General features: G+C 31.7%; 1 protein-coding gene across 1 annotated transcript in view; it reads left to right on the top strand.

Annotated features, from left to right (window-relative positions):
* RIMS1 (regulating synaptic membrane exocytosis 1) overlaps positions 1 to 22,424 on the top strand; it is a 289,231-nt gene that overhangs the window by 126,800 nt on the left and 140,007 nt on the right. Inside the window, exons 7-16 of the mRNA XM_034991516.1 lie at positions 206 to 329; positions 3,670 to 3,716; positions 6,121 to 6,233; positions 8,156 to 8,286; positions 8,889 to 9,060; positions 9,188 to 9,341; positions 10,391 to 10,462; positions 15,157 to 15,313; positions 16,329 to 16,454; positions 17,978 to 18,040. Of these exons, the coding sequence (XP_034847407.1) occupies positions 206 to 329; positions 3,670 to 3,716; positions 6,121 to 6,233; positions 8,156 to 8,286; positions 8,889 to 9,060; positions 9,188 to 9,341; positions 10,391 to 10,462; positions 15,157 to 15,313; positions 16,329 to 16,454; positions 17,978 to 18,040 (1,159 nt within the window). The remainder of the gene's footprint in view (positions 1 to 205; positions 330 to 3,669; positions 3,717 to 6,120; positions 6,234 to 8,155; positions 8,287 to 8,888; positions 9,061 to 9,187; positions 9,342 to 10,390; positions 10,463 to 15,156; positions 15,314 to 16,328; positions 16,455 to 17,977; positions 18,041 to 22,424) is intronic.

Consider the following 22,424-nt stretch of genomic DNA (forward strand, 5'->3'; position numbering starts at 1 on the left):
AAAGAAAGAAGAAAAGAAAAAAAAGTGTTTAGATAGAAGAACCATTGAGCTGACATTATATGTCAGTCAATTTGCTTTTGAGAACAGGGCCTAGACAATTAAACTATTTGTATATGTTTTGCATTTCTTTGTTAAAAAAGAGAAAAGATAAGAAAAACAAACAGAATATATAAGGTAAAAAAATACCCTTTTTTTTAAATTCAAGGGGATGAAGTTCTAGAATGGAATGGTAAACCCCTGCCGGGAGCTACAAATGAAGAAGTTTACAACATTATTTTAGAATCAAAATCAGAACCTCAAGTTGAAATTATTGTTTCAAGGCCTATTGGGTAAGGCTAAAAAAACTTACTTCTTAAGTTTAGTAAATTACATGTATTAGCAGGGTTTTAAAAAGAAGTTTATACATTCATACAGTACATGTTAACATGGATAGTTTTTTCTTCAAATATGGGCATACATTTTAGATTTTTTAAAATTTCTTCATTTTTTAAACTTGAGTACTGAATTTTCTTCACTACGTTTTAGAAGCTCCACAGTTTAACACTTGTAATATCAAAAAATATTGATATGTATTTTTCAGAAGTGAAATATAAACTAAAAATATTTTCTTTTAATGACAGAACTATTTACTTTTAGTAATTCTAATTTAACGAGTAATATTTCCTTAAAGGGAGTCACTAACAAAGGTGTCTTTTTATGACATTTAAAATAGTAATTGTTTCATGTCTACATGAACTTTTTATTATTTTACTAAGAATGGAATATTTTTTCTATATTTTTACCGATGGGTAGTGCCAACTTTCATTTAAAATCAAGCAAGTGTGAAATATTTCAACTTTATAGCTGGTCATAATAATTGGTATAATATTTTTTAAACTTCAATTTTTAGCATAATTTAATAATCTACAGCCAGTGGGATATTTTTTATATTTGCGCATAGAGTTCCCCACATTAGTTAGCTTTTGCTGACTAATACACAAAGTCCAAATATTCTTTTTGCCAGTCTGTCATTTTTTGGAAGACATTTTAAATTGTCTCATTATAGTTGGCTTGATATTTAAATATATTTTTGGAAATAATTCCCTTTTTTTCCCCTATTCTCTAAAATATTATAGAGCCATTAGTTCAAGACTTTTTATGTTGAAAAAATAGTAGCCTTAAATTTTTGTTGTCCTCATGTGTATCTGTCAATGCAAAACATACAAGAAAATATAATTATCCTGATTTTCAAAGGGCTGAAAATGTATTATCATATATTTCAAAGAATAATATTAATATATATAAACTCTAAAATAAAAGCAAGATTATAAACAATTTTAAGTGGTGTAAGAGTAAACATTGAAGACATTTGCAAAAGTATTGTACATTTCCATGCAGATTTTTTTAAATAGCAACACTATATAATTCATGCTAGTTTTACATGACATGTGTTCTAGTGCTGAGGTAAATATGAGACTGGAAAAGAGGTAAGTAAATTGGAAAATGAATCAAAAGTATAAAAAAAATTAAAATCAAGCATTGTACACATTGCCAAATACTTTCAGGTATGTAGAGGTTTAAAAGTAATCAGCTAAAATATTGATTTATGGTAACTTTAAAAAAAACTAACAGACAATTAAAGTGGACTGGAATAACATTTTCATTATTTTTGCTTCTGTATGAAAATAATTTAAAAAGTAATAATCTCCATAGACAAACCCTAAATTCTCATGGATTATGGAATTCAAAGAAATATGGAATGCGAAGATTATATTTAGATAAAATCAAATCTGGCATCAACTTTCCAGTTAATAGCACAATTATTAGAATCCTAGAAGAATAATTCTAGCTATATTTAATATTATGTTTAATGTAGTTCTATGGCTCATTTAAAGCAGAAAGCAATATGTATTCATAGTTTAGTGGTATAGTAATTCCATGAATCATTCCAAATATAACTTATATGCACTTTGATCAGTATGGTCTAAGAAATATAAGCCATCTTGAGGTATTGGCCAATTTTACCAACCTACCAAATATAATATTCTTGGTATTTATGCTTATAGTTGGTATCAGATCTATTCTATCACCTTACTTGTGAGTGGAATAAGTAGAACTAATTAAGAAGACTTGTTTGTAGACGTGGAAATTTATGCCTAAAAATATTACTGAAGCAATTAACATTAATATATTTTGATTCAAAGTCACCTTAAAAATTTTTTTTACAACTTCTCCATCTTTCCTTCCCAGACACATAAAATCCAAAGCTTGTGCCTGGTTTTAGAGTTCCAAATTCTAATTTCCATAATTGACTTTGAGGCTGATTTTCAAAGTTGTACTATCTAAAAAATTATTGCTTCTAGATTTTCTAAAAATCTACTTTTATTTGCCTAGATAAATTTAGAAGAAGGTAACAGGAGATAATTAGTTGGTTTCTTGAGTCTTAGGTATTGAAGATTAGTCTCTTAATTATGAAATACTTATTTTATACCAATCATTATTCAAAAATTTGTGATAAAATGTATTTATAAAATACACAACACAGGATGTATTATCTTTGTAAGAAGTATAATATTATAGGTGGTTATGAAAATTACTCAAAAAAAAGTGAAAATGAGGAGTCAGGAAAATAATCAGAAAAACTGTTTTTGTTTCTGTTCTCCACCCCCCAAAAGTGCAAAGAAAAGTCAAAGTGAAGTTAGGTCACAGGTAAGTGGTTAGAAATTCTTAAGTAATGCTCTAGCATTATTCTAATAATTCTGTTGGTCCTAGCTAACTCCAGTCTGCTTTAATATGTCATGTTAATACTTGCGTATTGTTAATCTCCTTAAATTGATACTAAACTATCTTTGAAAAACCAGAGGTAAAGTAGTTATATATAGTACACTTCCCAAACCAAACTGGTCCAGGGTTCTTAAGGTCACAGTGGATAATGGATTAAGCTGAGGTTATAGTAAACATTTATTCAGAGTAATTTGTGAGTGTGACAGGAATGGGTGTTCTCACGAGTCACTTTCTAATCATACAGTAAATGGCCATATATTTAGTTAACTTGAGTATAGAGATATAAATCTCTATATAGGGTTATATATGTGTATATGAATTATATATTCACATATATAAAATATTTTAGCTTTTTTGTTGCAAGCTTGAACCATTTTTAATTTCCAAAGCAATTCATCCTTTTCATTTTATTAACTTTGCCCATGATATTCACCATATTATTTTATTATCAAGAAATGTTTTCATCCCTTTCATTCAGTAAACTCTTTCAGATGTGTTTGTAAAGCATATTACTGATTTGTAAAATATGTGTCATTTTGATTTCCTAGAATTGAAATAAAATATTACCTTTAACATTTTTTTATTTCCAAAACCTGCTGTTTTGGTAGTAAAAATATTGTGGTAATTTTAGCCACAATATTAGTCTGATTGTTGTCATGTTGAAGTGTTTTGCTGTTAAATATATAAAAACTTATTTTTACTGCAGTTTGTGTGTGTGTGCGTGCGTGTGTGTGGTGTTTGACATTCATGCACATTAGTAATTGCCTTGATAGTAACTCCTGTCCATTTCCACACCTGTAAAGACCCAAAAGGATTGTTCACACCACTGAAATAAAATGTGGTTGTGATTGCCTCAGGCAAGGTAATTTAGCTAATGGGATTTTCACCATACCCTATTTCTTTTAGTGACATTCCACGGATTCCTGAGAGCTCCCATCCTCCACTGGAGTCCAGTGAGTATAAGATTTATTTGTTATTATAATATGTATTGAATGAAATTGAAGAATAAAGATTTACCATTTGCTTTAGTTATTTGATATAAATGAATTGGTATTACTGTACTAAGGTTATCTCCAATAATGTCAGAAGTAGGCAACTATGACAATCATTGGAAACCCAAAGTTCTACTTTAAGATTTTTCTTTTTCTACTTTTTTTTTTTTGATGGCTATACAAAAATCTTAACTGGCAGTGCCCTCTGCATCATAACAGGCAGGACCCTCACAGAGCTCAGTTAATATACCAGTACTAGTTATGTTTGCTGTACATAAAAATGTATTGTGATACTGGATTATTCAGTCTGATTGGTAATTAACTCATTAGTCTCATGAGCTAGACTTCAAGTGAGGGAAACAAGCACATTAACAGATATTTTAAAAACAGCCTAACATAAACACAGGGTATTGTACGTAAGTGATGAATACTGAATTCTACTCCAGAAACCAATATTGCGCTGATGTTAACTACCTAAAATTTAAATTAAAATAATAATAACAGAATTTTTAAAAATAAAAATAATAAAAAAAATTAAACAGTGTCTGGTATGATCATGGAAATGAGTGGGTGGAGTAGAGGTGAAGTTCAGTGGGCATAAGGGGGTCAGGAGACAGTGAGCTAGAGGGTTAAATTATCTACATAGCCATTAAAAGACTCTCCAGGTGATAGAAGATGACAATGTGTGCAATGAAGTCTAGACAGGTAATGAGGTTTTCAGTGAGAATGTGAAAGTGATGCAGATATTTACTCTGCAATGGATTGGCATTAATTTCACAATACCTTGGGCTTGATGATCAAGTGTTCTTAGGTACCCATTTATGGAAATACAAAATACAAAGTGATTTAAGAGGAAAACAAGTGATCATGGTTATAAGGAGGTAGAAAATATGTGAATGGGATAGACAAGGAACTAAAGATCAGCTTAGTATATTGAATGCAGACCAACATGCATACCTGCTGGAGATGAGCCCATATTTGGTTTTGAGCTTTCTGATAACTAATACATAGAGGGAAATGGGACCAATTGCATAATTTATATCTGATACTATTTAAAAATAAACTGTTATAATATTAAAAACAAACTGATTATTAGAAGCAACAGTGTTCTTGGACGAAGACCCAAGAAAAAAAATTATTCTAAGGATACTTGAAAAAAGAAGCACAGTAACAAAGAATTTTATAAATTCTTTCTTGAAGTGTTTGGAGGACACAGAGTGATGCTATGTGGTTTAACTTAGACTTAATTTGTGTGTATAGAAAAAAATGTGTGGATGACATACCCTCAGGCAATGCTCCCTAAGTGTTTATCAATAAAGCTAAATTTTGAATGGCTGTGGGTTCAAGGTTATACTTGCTGGGGTAATAGCATTCCATGCATTGTGTCAGGGTATACTTTAATAGTAATCTGAGAAGAGAGAACTCTCATTTTAAAAAGACGGGAGAAAAGCCACACTGAGTGGCTAAATGGAAAGCCAGCCTTCTCCATGTGAAGGTGAAGTGGGTCTCTTGAGACAACATTCTCAGACATTCAAGAGATTCATTTTTAAGATCAAAACTGCGATAGATGGGGGCAGGGGGTGCCTGGGTGGCTCAGTAGGTTAATCGTCTGACTCTTGGTTTCGGCTCAGGTCATGATCTCAGGGTCATGAGATCGAGCTCCATGTTGGGCTCCCCACTCAGTGGGGAGTCTGCTGGAGATTTTCTCCCTCTTCCTCTCCTTCTGCTCCTCCCCACCCCACTCCTGCACACACGCTCTCTCAAAATAAATAAATAAATCTTTAAAATAAAAACTGAGATAGATGGTAAATCTTATTTTAAAAGGAATGAATTCTAGGCTTAGATGTGGTTCATAAATTATATGTGAATTCATTTTAATTTCAGCAAGGACAGTTCATAATAGATAATTCTTTAGCCAAGATAATTAAAATAATAGGCACCATCTTTCTTATCACTAAAACATGAAGCCTTTATCTACATGTAAGGTTATGCCAGAAACTAAACTGTACAAATACACCCCAGAAATACAGAAAACCAATATTAAATTGGAGCAAATAAATACAATATTTAATTATATCATTTTAAATGCTTTAAAATAGGCAAGTGACCGAAGAAGACAATATGATCATTTTCTCTGACTATCCAATTAAAAGTAGGTTTACTTTTATTGATGGTATTGAATTATAGTTTTATACAAATAACAGGTGCATTTAACATTTCATAAAAAAATCTTTATTCTCACACACATTATAAATGTAACATAAATTAAATTAAACATAAATTTTTATATTTTAAAAATATAAATTATATTAAAAATAAATTAAAAATATAAACAAAAATTACTTAATTTTTTTTCTCATTTTAGGTTCAAGTTCCTTTGAATCTCAGAAGATGGAAAGGCCTTCTATTTCTGTTATTTCTCCAACAAGTCCTGGAGCTCTAAAAGATGCCCCACAAGTCTTGCCAGGACAACTTTCTGTATGTATTTTTCACACATGTTGGAACCATTAGTCTTTGCTCATTGTTTTGAGTCTGTCCTTAAAAATGAAGGTCATTTGTCCTTTAAATGTACCCCCAAATTTTAAGTCTTCCTTCAAATATATGTCATATATTTAACACCATAATCTATTTCACAATTTTGCATGTATTTATTAAATTATTAGATTAGTCTTTATTCATATTTTTATCTGGAAATATTTGTTGAGTGCCTACAATGTACCCAGATGTTGTAAACATTCAATGATAAATGACAACATAAGTAAATAAAATACCCATTATGTTTTGTATGCTATATAAAAGTTTCTAAGGTAAGTAGTTGGTTGGACATAATCAACTCAGAAGGTCATGTTCTACTCACTTAACAACCTTATGAGCCTGGAGGAAAAAAAGAATTGTAAATACTCTTTTTAACTTCTTGAATCATTTGATGAAACACTTCATTTCTGATGTCATTCTGAAAAAGCTACAGTTTTTCTTACTGTTGCTTTATATATGACGTGGGGAAAGCCAGAGTAAAGAAACTATGGCAAACCATTATGAAATGCCACATCTATGTAGATTATGGTACAAGACAGGATATTTATATTCGTAACTAAAAGAAAACTTGCTTCAAACTATTCTATAAATAGTTTACTTTTTCTCCTTTGGTAATGTGTGGATTTCTATAGTCTATTTTTGCTGCTCTTCTCTTGGCATTTAATTAAACAAAGAAGATAGCTGTAAGCTTGCTGTTATTTTTAAAACCATTCCTGTTTTTAACTTCTATTTTTAGTAAATTGAATATCTTTGTATAGTCCTGTTTATTTTATCTGCCCTGCCCTGTGTGTGCGTGTGTGTGTGTGTGTGTGTGTGTGAATCTCTCATATACTCCACCAATATTTTAGGAGGGATAAAAACCTGTTTTGGTTTTATGAAAAACACATCTCTGTTATTAATTGAGAACAGAGATAAGGATTCATATGGATTCAGGTTTGAATCTTTAATCTGCCCTGTACTATGAAAGACCAATCATATATTAAATTAGTTTATTTTTTTATAATGACTTTTAAATATGTTCAATATATTCCCATTAGACAACTTTTGCTCATAGTTCTTACTCAACCAAAGAACTAACTTTTAAATTAAAAAAAATAGTAATGTTAACATTGTTCACTGCCAGCACAAATACTATATTGACTGCTAAAGTTCTGATTTTTAGGAGTTTGATGGTATTTCAGTGTACCATATCCCCATTTTTCTCTATTCAAACTACTATGAAATCTTAGTAGAAATATCATTATTTGGCCTTCACTTAGTTGAGGGTATGTAATGTACCTTTCCTGCCTTCCTTGTTCTTTTCCCCTTCTCTCATGAAAATTTACCTGTAATAGGTTAATTATAAAAATTAAATGGGAAAAAAAATAGAAAACAGCAGTACCTGGTATAAAAGAGGCCCACAGTAAATATGTTTCCTGATCTCTACCAAATCACTTGTGTAAATTACTTATTCATTAAATCTCATTCCAACACGCATAGTACTACAAAATGCATTCAGCAACACGAAGATCAAGGCATTTATAATCACCAAACACTGGCACTTAGCACTTAAAGATGAGGATTATTGTTTTAATACTCCCTTCTTCCCTTACTTTTTTATAAAATTTTTATCAGTTTTATTTTCATAACCAGATATGAGAGAGTATGACACTCTAGCCTTGCCCGTTGTAAGTCATGTTTAAAATACATAAAGAGAAAAGTCAAGTTATAGGTGGTTATGCTTTCCAGTTGGAATTCTTTTCAGAAATAATATTTATAATTGTATTGTAATTTAAAAGTTCTTCAAAAATAGTTGCAGTACTTTTTTTGTAGAATTATAATACCTCATGACTTTTACAAATAATTCCTTTCTTCATTGATCTTAGGTGAAGTTGTGGTATGATAAGGTGGGACACCAGCTGATTGTAAATGTTCTTCAAGCAACAGATTTACCGACTAGAGTAGATGGGCGTCCCAGGAATCCCTATGTGAAAATGTATTTTCTTCCAGATAGAAGGTAGTGAATAATTTTAGAAAAATATGCAAAAATTCTTACTAATAGAAAAGGTACAATATCATCTCCTGGGATAAGTTTTATTTATTTTTAAAGCCTTATCAAGGTAAAATTGATATACCAAAAATTACATATAATTAACATGTACATTTTGATGAGTTTGAACATATGCATATGCACACCTGTGATATAATTTTAAAATATAATAAATCATTCTCTATGAGGGAATAAACTATGTTCTCCCTGAAAAAAAAAAAAATCCCACAAGCTTTCTATTTTTTAAAAAATAATGTACCAATTTAAAGTTTTTTCATTACCTTGTTTATACATCTATTAGTCTTGGATGGCTATACATCATTTAGAATGTACCTTTGTGTATGTATGCCTATTATCCCAACTACTGCTAACATTATAGTTAAAATTAGAATAGTGTTAAACCCTGCAGTCTTTTTAGACTTATGTTAAAAGTTATGAATTAAAAATAGTAAAAAAAAAATCCCAGGAGCAGTATTACATGTCACTACAATAGATGGCAGCAGACACTTCATTTTGCTTTTTCATCTACAAGACATACTTATTTTTCTGTTGACATACTTATTTTTCAGTGATAAAAGCAAAAGGAGGACCAAAACAGTAAAGAAAGTCCTAGAACCAAAATGGAATCAGACATTTGTCTATTCACATGTACATCGTAGAGATTTTAGAGAACGGATGTTAGAAATAACTGTGTGGGATCAACCAAGAGTACAAGAAGAAGAGAGTGAATTTCTTGGAGAGGTGACGTATCTTGTAAAGATTCAAGCCAAATACTTACGGAAGTTTCTGTGATATGTACTAATTACGGTTGCTTTTATATTATGTTTTGGTCAAGACACTTGATTTAATTTAAGAACTGCCCTTTCAGATCCTCATAGAATTGGAGACAGCACTTTTAGATGATGAGCCACACTGGTATAAACTTCAGACACATGATGAATCCTCACTACCTCTGCCTCAGCCATCACCTTTCATGCCAAGGCGACACATTCATGGAGAAAGCTCTAGCAAAAAACTACAAAGTAGGTTAAAGTTATTTTTAATTAACCAGAATTAGTTATGTGGTCATGATCATATTAGAGATTGACATTCAAGGTATTTTTCAAATGTTTATTAGAGATCAAAATATTGGGAAATTATTTATCTATATAGAGACTTGACAAAACTATTTTCTGCATTTCCCTAATGAAAGTAATATGTATAGTACAGTAGAGTGATTCCAGAGCTGAAAGTTTAAAAACTCTGAATTATCATTCTTTGCCCAGTACTGACTGAGTTGTTGATTGGTGTACTGATAATTTTTTTTTTATTATTAATGGGTTGTTACATATAAGGTTCTTGATAACTTTATAGTTGCTGGGTATTTTTAGTATTATTATTCATAAGAAACATTTTTAAAAACACATGGTAAAGTATGTTGTTACTTATCTGGTGATTGGGAAAAGAGTATTCTTTTCTGCATGTGTCCATTAAATTTTGAGTTATGACTAAATAATAAATCAACTGATACTTAGAAGCTTCTTTTTGGTAATCTAGAATGAAATTGTTTTCCTCTTATAATTCAACATTTCATGTTAGTACCTCTCTGATCAATCATTTTCTCAAAGTTAATGTTTAATGCAATATAATGGCTAATTTTGAAGGATAAACATAAATATTTTATCAAGAGCCGTGACATCCTTTTTAGTAATATGAGCTTAGTAGAGTTCCAGCCAAGAAAGTCTTTCAGCCTTCCCACCGAGCCCCATCCTCCCATCCTCCCAGAACAGTGGAGGAGGGCGCCTAATTGGGCAGAAAACAGTGTATACACTTCGCTATAGGCTTTTACTATAATACATTAATTAAAGAAAATTTGAAAAATTAAGTTATTAAAGGGAGGAAATACTGAGAAAATGTTATCTTTGGAGAACAAACTTTAAAAAAAAAATCAGCTCAGCGTTTACTTTGTGTTATTCTTGTTCAAAAGTATTTAGTAGTAATGTCGTTAGCCTTTAAAAAAAATTTGACCATGTCCTTTACATTTCATAAACCAAAAGACCCAGAGGTATCTGTTTGCCTTATTGTTGTACAGGATCTCAGCGAATCAGTGATAGTGACATCTCAGATTATGAGGTTGATGATGGTATTGGAGTAGTTCCTCCAGGTGCGTGGGTGAAGAGCATGGCTCTGCTTCACTGTGCTTCTTATGCTTGTGTTCACTGTCAATTTCCAGACTTATCTGGGATACTGAGCTGGAGATTTGTAGCACAGAGAAATCAGTATTCTATTATTCCATGGTGACTTGTGTTCCAAATTATTAAGAAAGTTTAAAATGGACTAATAACTATTCATTAACAGTCCCATTTATTTAATTTAGTCAGGTTCTGTTGTAGAAGCTAAGATGGCTAGCTAGGTTGAAATCATTCTTTCACAATGCTCTGAGCATAAGCAAAAATACAAATTTCATTTTGAAAGGATATGGTTAATTTTCTCAAATAAAAATTCCATTCTCCTATGTTTTATATTGTATGCCTATGATTTTTCCTTCCTCTGTTTCTGAAAATAATGTAGCCTTCCATGGAATATACTGAGAAAGGTGCATGGCAGGGTTTAAAACTGCATGTGGCATGGCTTAACTTTTAATGCTTTTGTGATGTGTTTACCACTTATACCTAGAATGTATATGTACATATTAAAATAAGGAAATGCTTTAGAAAGATTCAATATTCATTTTAAATTGACATCTTTTTGTCACTGTCAAGTTAGTAAAATTTTTGTGGCATTATGTGATTCAAATCTATGTTTCTCATCTGACTCTCATCAGAAAGTGAGTAAAACCAAGTAGTAAAGGCTTATTTTCTTGGCACTAATCCTGTGCTATTTCCTTGACTTACTAATAAAAAGTAAGGAAATACCAAATAAGAAGTAAGGAGAAAATCTTGGGATGTATAAATATGAGTTATTAAAGGCATTTCTTTAGGACAGTAATGACATATGACCCCTTAATTTATGTGATTTCTCAGATGGAGATGCACTTAATTTGAGGGCAATGATTTTGACAAAGTCAGTAGACAGATTCCACATTAAATCTAAATGACTAAATTCACAATTCAAAGAGAAACATATAACTTCTTTAAAACTAGAAGAAATTATGGAGAGTTCTCTAAAATTAGGTTTCATTTGCTTCCTATAATTCAGAGAAAATATAGTCTTTAATCACTGTATGACATTAGGAAATATTTTTAAAAACAATAAACCTGGTGCTGTTCACATCTATATTCTTAGATAATACTCTCTGATATCAGACTGCAGGAGTTTTAAGTATTAGTGGATAAAATTTCATATTTTCTGTTTTGTTTGTTTTTAAAAGTATCATAATAATGAGACACATTCTCCACAGAAACTTTAACACAACATTCAACAGAAGATTTGTCTTTTATAAAGTTGAAAGTGGAAAAGTGATTGTACATTAAATCCACTGACATATTTAAATAGGAATCAGATGATTCCCGGTAGGAAAGTCATCAAGCCTTTCTAACAAGAATCTTGACTATTAATCAGCATTAATGTGGTCATTACCAACTCATCTAAACAGAATTTACTTCTGTGTGTGGTTCTCAAGTTTTATTCACCCAAAATTTCATATTTTTTAATGATGAGGTAACAGCAAATGGATAAAAGAATAAATGGCCAATTGAATAAATACTAAATTACTAAAATGGTGAGTTTCCTTTCATTTCCCTGAGAGATCACACAGATAGCAGCCAAAATGGGAGTTACAGGACCCACTACAATTGGAATTAATGCTTGGATACCACTAAAAAACATGGAGTTTTAAAAATATTTGTATTCTGTACTGAAATATACCATATCATGATTTTTATAAACATATATAATCTCTTTCATCATATAGAAGGAATGCCTAAATTGTCATTTCAAATAATATTCATTTTTATTTAACATTTAAAAGGTAAAGAGGCAGGACTCTTATAAGAATGTAACAAATCAATAATCAATAAGTAATATTTTATGTTCCAGAGGTCTTTCATAAGTTAAAAAGGGAGACAATGCAATTAATTTATATTTTCAGGTATACTCTTCATTGATACAAAAGGGATGTATGGTAGCTTCTGAAGGGATATAGGTGTGGGAGATATGATATAGCAAGTTACACAGTAATATACATTTTTTGAAAAAGAAGACAGGTGAGGCATTGGTAAAATAAGGGCAAGCAGCAAAAATAAAATGAAAGGATAAGTTAATAAACAAGCAGGTGGATAAATTCTCCTATGCTTTTAGAGATAGATTGCAAATTTTTTACCATGTTTCCTAGCATCCAATATGAAGAGAGATTTGTTTAGATGTAGATACTAGTTCTACATATGTTCAGTGTACTCTGAAGTTTCTGGTTCTCTTTCCTGAAGTTCAAAAGCTTAATTTAGATGTTCTACCACAGCTGAACCTTAAAATTTCTAATACTTTTGCTTTTCTAGGACCACAGAGTTCTGTGCTCTGGTTTGATGTACTTATTACTACCTTTCTCCACTGAGGGAAGCCTAAGTTTCTAAAAGTAGCTGAGAAGCTCAGAGCTACATTTTATTAACTTTATCATAGCTTTGTTGTTATTTAAAATAAGTAATTTTAGCTGCTTAAGAAGAATAAAAATATGCAGAGTACCCTTATGTGGGGCAAGACACATGGTAACCCCAACTTTTCTGAGCATTATTTGAAATTCAGAAAGTAAGAAACAAACATAAACACACTCTTTGAGTTAACCAAAGCATTGAAATGAGCATAAAATAGCAGTTTCCTCCCACCTTTTACTGAAGGTAGAGAATATGTGTTATCAACAATAAATTAAACATAATACAAAGAAAACCAAATTATTTTGAAAAGCATTAAAAAACTATGTATACAAATTAGGATAGGATAAAAAAAGAAAGATACTACTTTCTATGTAAATACAAAGAACCCGTGAAAAAAAATCAGTTATACCCTTCTAACAGTAAGATGTCTAAATTCTCTAAGTTATTTCCTAATAGTTTTATTATATCAAATATGAAAGTGTTATTTATATACCTGGAATATTCATTGAAATCTTGAAATGGTGCTCCCAATTCAATCTTGACCTTCCATAATTATTGTATGATTGATACAAAAAGTTATCAAGTGATATCAAGTGGTAATTTGAAGTGTTTAAGTAATTCAGACCTTGGATTAATTATCTTTAAAAATAACCACCATTGGGGCGCCTGGGTGGCTCAGTTGGTTAAGCGACTGCCTTCGGCTCAGGTCATGATCCTGGAGTCCCGGGATCGAGTCCCGCATCGGGCTCTCTGCTCGGCAGGGAGTCTGCTTCTCCCTCTGACCCTCCTCCCTCTCATGCTCTCTGTCTCTCATTCTCTCTGTCTCAAATAAATAAATAAAATCTTAAAAAAAAAAAACCACCATTTTTTATAATGAGCTATGAAATAAATTCACTACATGTAAATTTACTTGGTTTCTTTCTAAACTTAATATTACAATTTATACACTTGAACAATGACAAAGAAACTTTCCTATGTGGAACTCAAAATAATAGCTTAATTGCTATGATTTTTGTTATAAAATGAAGTATGTGAAACTATAAATTATAACATTTATGGTTACATTATTTGGCCATTATACTTACATTTTTAGAATGACAGAATGGTTAGGCATCTCTGATCTTGATATTATCATTTTGAATTGTCATTCATAATCATTTATGAAATGTTTAAAGACCTTTCTTATTCGTTAAGCTTAGTTAAAAGATCATACAATCACAACAAATAAATTATTGGAGAATTTTAGTCTGCCTTTCATAATGATGTTTCATGGCATATTTTAAAATAATGTAGGAGTTATCAAGTAAATAAATGAAGAAAAGTTCAAGCTGCCCAGTTAAATTTAATGTTTTCATGTTTCATGTACTTTTATGTAGTTGTAAATATAATTATTTTCCCTTTGGCTACAGAATTTTTTATTTTCCTTTCAATAATAGCAAACAATGACCCTTGTGGAAAAAAAAAATTAATTAACTGTTACTTGGAGTTGAGATTGGATTACTGTTTTATCTTAACTAAGTCAGAGATGATATAAACCTTTTTGTTTCAAGGGAGAATGAATTTAGAATTTATTTTTAATTGCAATTATGTTAACTGTATTAACTAAATTATGTTATCAACACATTTTGTGGAATAGTTTCAGATGTCTGAGGTAGATTTGACGATTGTTTCTATAGGAGGGTTAATTTTCTCTGCATTATTGCCATAGTCATCCCCATCCATACACTGTTTTCATTTGAAAATTATGGCATTATATGTAGTTTGCAAATTGAGTGAATATTTGTAATAGTGAAGATCTTACTACTCTTTGTTAACAAAAATTGATATGATAACTTTTCTTTTTTGCAAAGACATCTGAAATCCGACTAAAATAGTTTATCCTTTGGAAGAAAAATTCAAATAACATTTAAAGAGACCTCAAATTTCTAAGCATTGACTTATCTATTAACTATAGTTCACTGTCAATGAAAAATCACTAACTCATCATTTTTTAAATTAAAATAGTATCCCAGCTCATCATAACATCTGAGGCATCAACTGTCATATTCATATGCAGTATCTCCATGGGCACTTTGAACAAATCTGTAACCTGTTTTTATGCATGTATATGTTACACTCTGTGTACGTATACTTAATAGTTTTGAAGAGAAAAGCTAATAATACTGATTGCATGGCATTTATTGTAGTAGGTCCGTGGCTGCTTTAGATATAACTTGATATTATGTTTACATTATAGAATACTGACTGATTTTTTTGTGTGTACTCTTGCCAGTAGGTTATAGGTCTAGTGCTAGAGAAAGTAAATCTACAACATTAACTGTGCCAGAACAGCAAAGAACAACTCATCACCGCTCACGTTCAGTATCTCCTCACCGCGGCGATGATCAGGGAAGGCCGCGTTCACGTTTACCAAATGTGCCATTACAGAGGTAGGCTTTGAGATGGGCTTGAAGTCTCTGACAGTACTTTTTAATTTTAATACAATGTAAGCTGCCACAAGACTGTTACTGACATGAAATAATGGTTTAGTCAGTCAGGTTATTTTTTCAGAATCATTTGTGGGCAAAATGTCTTTTTATTCATTACTCCATCTATATTACATTCTGTTCTTGAATCTCAAGAAACTTTTTCCACGAGTAGAAGTTTATGTCCCAAGCACGGTTTTTGAATAACTATCTTGTATTCTGTTGACTAGTTTTCTCTCCTGTTAGGAAGAATTGTATGATAATGAATAACTTGTGGAGAGAAATGGCAAAGAGGAAAAGCTTAAGAGGCAGAAAGTATTTTTAAGAAATTTAGAATTTTGGGGCGCCTGGGTGGCTCAGATGGTTAAGCATCAGTCATTAAATGTCTGCCTTCGGCTCAGGTCATGATCCCAGGGTCCTGGGATCGTGCCCCACATCGGGCTCCTGGCTCAGCAAGGAGCCTGCTTCTCCCTCTCCCTCTGCCTCTCCCCTGCTCATGCTCTCTCTCTCTCTGTATCTCTGTGTCTCAGAGAATAAATAAAATCTTTAAAAAAAAATAGAATTTAGAAAAAATATAATAAAAAAATTAGAATTTAGAAAAAAAATTTAGAATTTAGAATTGTCTCTTTGAAGCACTTTAAGTGCTTATAAAAGCATGTAAAACATAAGTAATGTAGTGCTATATTTTATCTTATCCTGAAATATACTTCTGAAATTTAAATTAAGTATGCAGATGAAAATTGTCCTTTTTTGACAGAGATGCAAAAGAAGGTTGGAGAAATGTAGCACAGGCAAAGCACTCATAGAGAATAAATACCTTTAACTCATTGATAAAAATATGCATTTGGTTATGATGCCAACACTTCTCAAGCCATGCCTGTTTTTTGCCAGTTACTAACAAATCTTCCCCATTCGTCTGTCTGCCAGATTTGGGAAGATTATATACTTTGATGCATTTGTATTTTTGTAACCATTTTAGGAGTTTAGATGAAATTCATCCAACAAGAAGGTCACGTTCTCCAACTAGACACCATGATGCCTCCCGAAGTCCAGTTGATCACAGATCCAGAGATGTGGATAGTCAGTATTTATCAGAACAAGACAGGTATTTGTTCAAATTATGGTCTCAACATTATAACTTTTTATTTGCTCTGTTTTAGTATATGATAGATATCTTGGCATAGTACATCAGAAAGTAAAAGTATTTAATCATTCAAAACTGAACTCTCAAGGAACAGCTGTTAGGATATTCTAAAAGAAATGCAACTCTAGGAAATATTTGGCTAACATTATATTGTCATAATGTGTGCATTTGTTTACAAATTGAAATTTATGTTTAGCCAGTTTAAAATGTATTGCTTGTTGTTTCTAAATTATAGAAGGAAGCCTGCATAAGCAACTTTCAAATATTTTGTATTTTGTGGGTTGCAGTCTTTGGGATGTTATTTATGTAATTATAAAATTATGTTTTTTATGTTATTAAACAGTTTTGGATACAGGTCATCTGAAAGACAATGTTGCAGAGTTTCTGTGAGAGCTTCCCATAAAATGTCTATAAAGTATAAAATATATGAGATGGAGTTTTTCATATGGAAACATTCCCTGGACACAATTACTAAAAATCTACATTACAACTCTGTTGTTCTACATGCCCATAGACTTTCTTCTCAAACTAACCACATACCGGTGTAATATGCCAGACCACAAGCTCAGGATTTGATTTAAGGTTTTAGAATACTCACCTTGTTGAATATTCTCTTCTGGATTTTTAAAGTAGAGACGCTTTCAGGAAGGAGTAGGGAAATCTTAGTGGTGCTTAATGATTGACTTTTTGCCATGTAGTCAAGGACACAGAACTCAATAGGGCTTCTTAATCCTTTATTGTCATCCTATTGTGGGAAGGGGTGCCATGACCTTCAAGAGTGGAGTCATATTGGGTGCTGAGATAAGAGCTGCTCTGAGCAATAGGATTCCACACTGCTCAGCCTGAGTTGAGTTGAGTGAAGGCCACTTTGTCAACATTCATTGGGGGTCCCTTTGAATTTAGGTGAGGATGGGAAAAAAAGACTTCTTGACCAGGGCATTTAACAAAGTGAAATTAATTTGAGCATAGAAAAAGTACCAGTTTTAAGATAAAACAATTCTAATCGAGTATATTCATGATTGGTTAAGAAGAAGCATAGAGGATATTGCATTTTTAGTGTCTGTAAAAGTCAAGAGGACTCCATGCTTAGGGTTCCAATGAGTATCAGAAAGTCCAGATGTGTAGGCCTTTCAGAAGTTTTTAAAATATCCAAGTATCTGGAATTAGAATAGATTTTTTGTGTCTTATTTGGGGAAGGTTTAGTTTAGTTTAGTTTTGTTTTAATATTCTATAAAGTCACTTGGAAATATAATAGCAAATCAACAACAGCTAGGACTTTGACCATGATGTTTGTACTTTATTGTTTAAAATTTTTTAAATACTGTCATGTTTATTTTTGTTTAACCTCTCGAGCAAATATGCTAGTGCAGACAATCTGGTTTCTTCCCTTTTCACGTTTTCATCGGCATACCATTGGCATAACCCATGTCATTTAATGCCTCATGATTTATCTGTTTCATCCACCACCCATCCTGTCTGTGCAGTGAGCTTCTTATGCTGCCCAGAGCAAAACGAGGACGAAGTGCAGAATGCCTACATACTACCAGGTAAATACAGGGATTTGGTAATGGTAACTGTGTGTGATGACTCTCTTTCCATTCTACTATTCTTTCTTCTCGCCCTTAAAGGTATTATTACAAATATGTAAAATTAATTTCCTAAGTATTCAAAATTTGTTTTGTTTCATTGGAGATTGTGGAAAGGTTCCAAATATATTTTTATTCTAATCCAGGCAGACTGCTTTTCTACTTGTTTATTCAAAATCCAGAGACTTATGAGCCTCTGTGGAACTGTTTACACATTCCTAAAACCGAGGAACCGATTTCCGCAATTACAATTCAAAATGCTCATTGTGAGCGGCCCCCACCCCAGCCCCCAGCAGCACACACACACACCTGTCTAGTCACAGGAGGTCTGATCTGTGCATGGCGGTGTTATTGTTTTGATGATTATGTTTGTTTTAGCCTTTTTTTTTATCTCCTTTTGGAATCTACTATTGTTTATGTATTGTTATATTTGCTTTTAGTAAAATCTTATAGCACTCATTTTTTTTTACTGGCTGAACACCAGCTTCCTTCTTGATAAAGAATGAGAATATTTGACCTTTAACTTCTAAATCTTCCCTCCCTTCGTCCCCCCACCAGTTTAGAAGGGTTGTAATACAAACTTTCTCGTAAAAGCACACAACAATATGATGCATCTTTAAAGATGAAAAGAAAAGAGGATGTAATATTCTCCTGTAATTTGGAGCTTAGAACCTGATACTTTATTTATGTCTCATTACATCTTGGATTTCATATCCAAAATTAATTGATTAATTAATTAATCTCTTACAGATTACTCATAGAATGCAAGCTGTAAACATTTATTGTCAATTTAGAGTTAATAGAAGGTAAGGAAGTAGAAAGTCAGTGAAACAAACCAACACACAGACAAACTCTTTCAGATATTTTGGCCAATAAAAAGACAATAGGAAAGAGCTATAACTGGAACACCTGCAGTGCAAGGACAAATGCAGAATTTATTTTGTCTGCATGGAACATGTGGCTCTGCTCAGTAATGCAAACGTGATCATGCTAATAAGAATTGTTTCAACTTCTTATATATATAAAATTATCCTACTGATAACTACTTCCATGTCTTCCTGTAGAGCCACAGGAAAAAAATGAGGAAATACTAGTTTTGATTATGAACTGGGGAAAAATATAAAATTATGAATATTGTAAAAATTATCTCAAATTCTTTATAATGCTCAGCTTCCCAGGCTTCCTATTACTTGTTTTTCCTAACAAATAGTTTGTGGGTAGGAACAATGTGTTTACAAATTCAAAAAGTTTTTTTTCTCATAGTCTTATTGATTTGACTACAACTGTAAAATAATAAAATAAAATAAATTTAGACCAATGTCCTAAATAGAACAGCTAAACATATTTTTCTCATATTTTCTACATATAAAGGTGAAATATCAGGATATGCAAAATATGATATATGGTAATTTTATCATTTTGTACAATCTTATCTTCAAACTACATCATATCATATTCACTTAGAAATTTTAAGAATAAAATTTGAGGATTTGCTACTTCTCAGCAAACAAGGAAAATAAAATTCATTGAGTACCAAGCATAGTGTTGTCATTAATGTACTTTATCTCAATTCTCTGGCCGTAATTATATGATACAAATGTTATTACCCTCATTTTACAGATGAGGAAAGATGCTGAGAAAGTTTAATTTGATAAGTAACAGAGCAAGGATTCAAAATCAGGTCTATTGACATTTTCCACTAAACTAGTTTTTCCACAATTAGATTCTAAGGAGTTGGTGCTGTGCCAATAAAAGAGTTTGTGAGTCAAACAGATTTTGGAAACTTTGCAAATTATAGTCCCTCCCTGAAGATTTACTATGCACAGCATGTTGGAGTCATACACTAAAGAAATCGGTATCATGTTGTTTAATCCACTTTCTGCCTATTTCTTTTAATAATTAATACATAATATTCAATTATATTTATAACATAATTATTATAACTTAATACTTATAATAATAAATATCTACTTAACCATTAAACCCTTTTTTTCATAAAAACATGACCTGAGAAAGTAATGTTGTACAGAAAATTCTATATATAGCTGCCTTACTATGTCCTGGATACTTTATATCTGTTATCTCATTTAATTCTCTGAGCACCCCTATTAAGTGGATGTTATTGCCTCTCTTATATAAACATAGGAAAAGGCCCGACCTGAATTATCCAGGTTCATTGCCATTAAGTGGCAAAGCCAAGGCAGGAATTTAGGCCTTCATACTACGTATAAATGTTACTTCCATTCTGTTTCACACTCTTTGCTAACCCTTGTTCAAGTATTCCTGAATAAACCACTTTTGAACCCATTGCTTTAAAAAATTAGATAGCAACCTATTGCTGAAGATATTTGCCTAAGTTGAAAAGAAGACTCTTGTCTGTGAAGCAGGCAAAATCCTTAGTTTCAGTAAAATCTGTCTTCAGTTAGTTTTCAAATATGGTACTCTAATATATTTTTAAACTGAAGCTTTAAGAGATTTCCTTTGATTTGACCACTAGTATAAATATGAGTAAACCAGTGGGGTGTTTGAATGTTTAGTGTGTCCTCAGCAAATGTACATTCCCTTCCTGATTTATTGTATTTTAATGTGAGCTGAAATAGACTTGGGACTTTCATAATCAGCAATTAAATTTGTAGAAACATTATTAAATTGTCAAAAAATTAATTGATTAACTGGATCTAATTTGCCCTTGGTGTAGTACAGACCATCCAGAATCCTTCAGAGATTTTAATATAATTCAGATAAAGTTGGGCCTTTTTCTGCCATTTTTCTGCCAAATCAAAATTCATATTCTAGTTTGCATCTATTGCCCATCTCATTGGATTTCCAGTGATAAATTTTATCTGTAGTTGGATTTGGATTCAGAGGCTAGTAAATGGGAGGGATTTCCTCCACTGCAGTCACTTGGTCTTTGGGTCTGGCCTTTCCTGACTGCAGCCCGGTCCCAAGACCAGCTTTCTCCCTGCCATGCTGGTCAGCTCTTGCTTATTGCTAGAATGTTAACTCTCTCAGTCAAGTTTTAATTCCCAAATTACATAAATTATTTCGTTAGTACATTTAGCTATGAGTTGTTTACTTCCACAGAAGCAGGTATAATATTAAATCAGGGATTAAAGAGTAAATTTAAATATTGATTAACTCATAGAGTTTTGTTAGCAGATATTTTTCAAATTAAGACAATTAAATTATAATTTTGAGTCTTTATCTTAATTATAAAGACTGATGTCTATGATTCCATATTTTAATAATTCTTATTCTAACTTCAAATAATTACTGTGGTTATTCTGAGAAAAAACAAAAGAGCTGTCTTTGTTTGTAGCTTTATAGGCCTCCTACTTTTTCTATGTCCTGGTAGAATTCGCTTCGTATATATTTTTCTGTTTCCTGCATGTTTGTGCTGCCACATTCCAGACATTTTGTTAGGCACTATGAAACATTACCACCGAAGATGCCTTGATTAGAGAACGGTTCTCACTGGAATATTTACAAGGAAGAGTCCTAACAGTGAGTCCCAGTTACAAACCAATCCTGAATCCCTGACCTACTAAAAATAACAAATTCAAATTTTAATAAAACACTAACATTTCTTCTTGAAAGTAATTATGCACAGAGAAACATTAAATTAATGATATCTAAAAATAACTTTAATTATAAAACTTATGAATTCTAGAATATTTCTCTAACTGAAATCTAACTACTCAAATATCAGAATTCTAGTTGTCTTGTCATTTATTTGTTGTTTTACCTGTTGATTTTAATTATGATCATTAATTTTATATTATTTTATTTTTGGAAAATTTTAATATGTGAAGCTCAATTCTGCCTGCACATACCAAAACCAAGTCAGTGACTAGACAGGACTTCCCCCTTCATCATGAATGCTTTCACTCAAGAGTATTGACATTTACTGATGAAATATTTGTTAGGTAAGAGCATTTGGAAGTCATGCCTTCCACTTCCCTTGTCTAGTGCTGTGAACCAAAATAGTTGAGTTGTAACTTTTTTCTCCTCCGATGTCCTTCATTTTGTTTTGGTGTGGCATCTGTTCTTGGTAACAAAGTTTTAGGCATTTTTGTTTTAGTGCTTTCTGTATCCAGTTTTTTCATAAGTAGGTGTGATCTAGTCTCATTTTTTTTCAGTCTGAGACCCTTTTAAAAAATTATGCAAACCAATTCAAGCATAATCTTTGTTTAGTTTCATTTTCTAAACAAAACTTTGCACTGCCATCCTGTCAGCTCTCTCACACCCTTATGAACTGAATCACAGCGATTCTGCATTTTATGTAAAGGGGACATTATTTTATGCTTTACTCTCTAACGTGGTCTTCCTTTCTTTGTTTTCTTTG

The sequence above is a fragment of the Mirounga leonina genome, unplaced genomic scaffold, assembly GCF_011800145.1.
Source record: "Mirounga leonina isolate KUSES-001 unplaced genomic scaffold, KU_Mleo_1.0 Mir_53, whole genome shotgun sequence".
In the NCBI taxonomy this organism is placed as follows: domain Eukaryota; kingdom Metazoa; phylum Chordata; class Mammalia; order Carnivora; family Phocidae; genus Mirounga; species Mirounga leonina.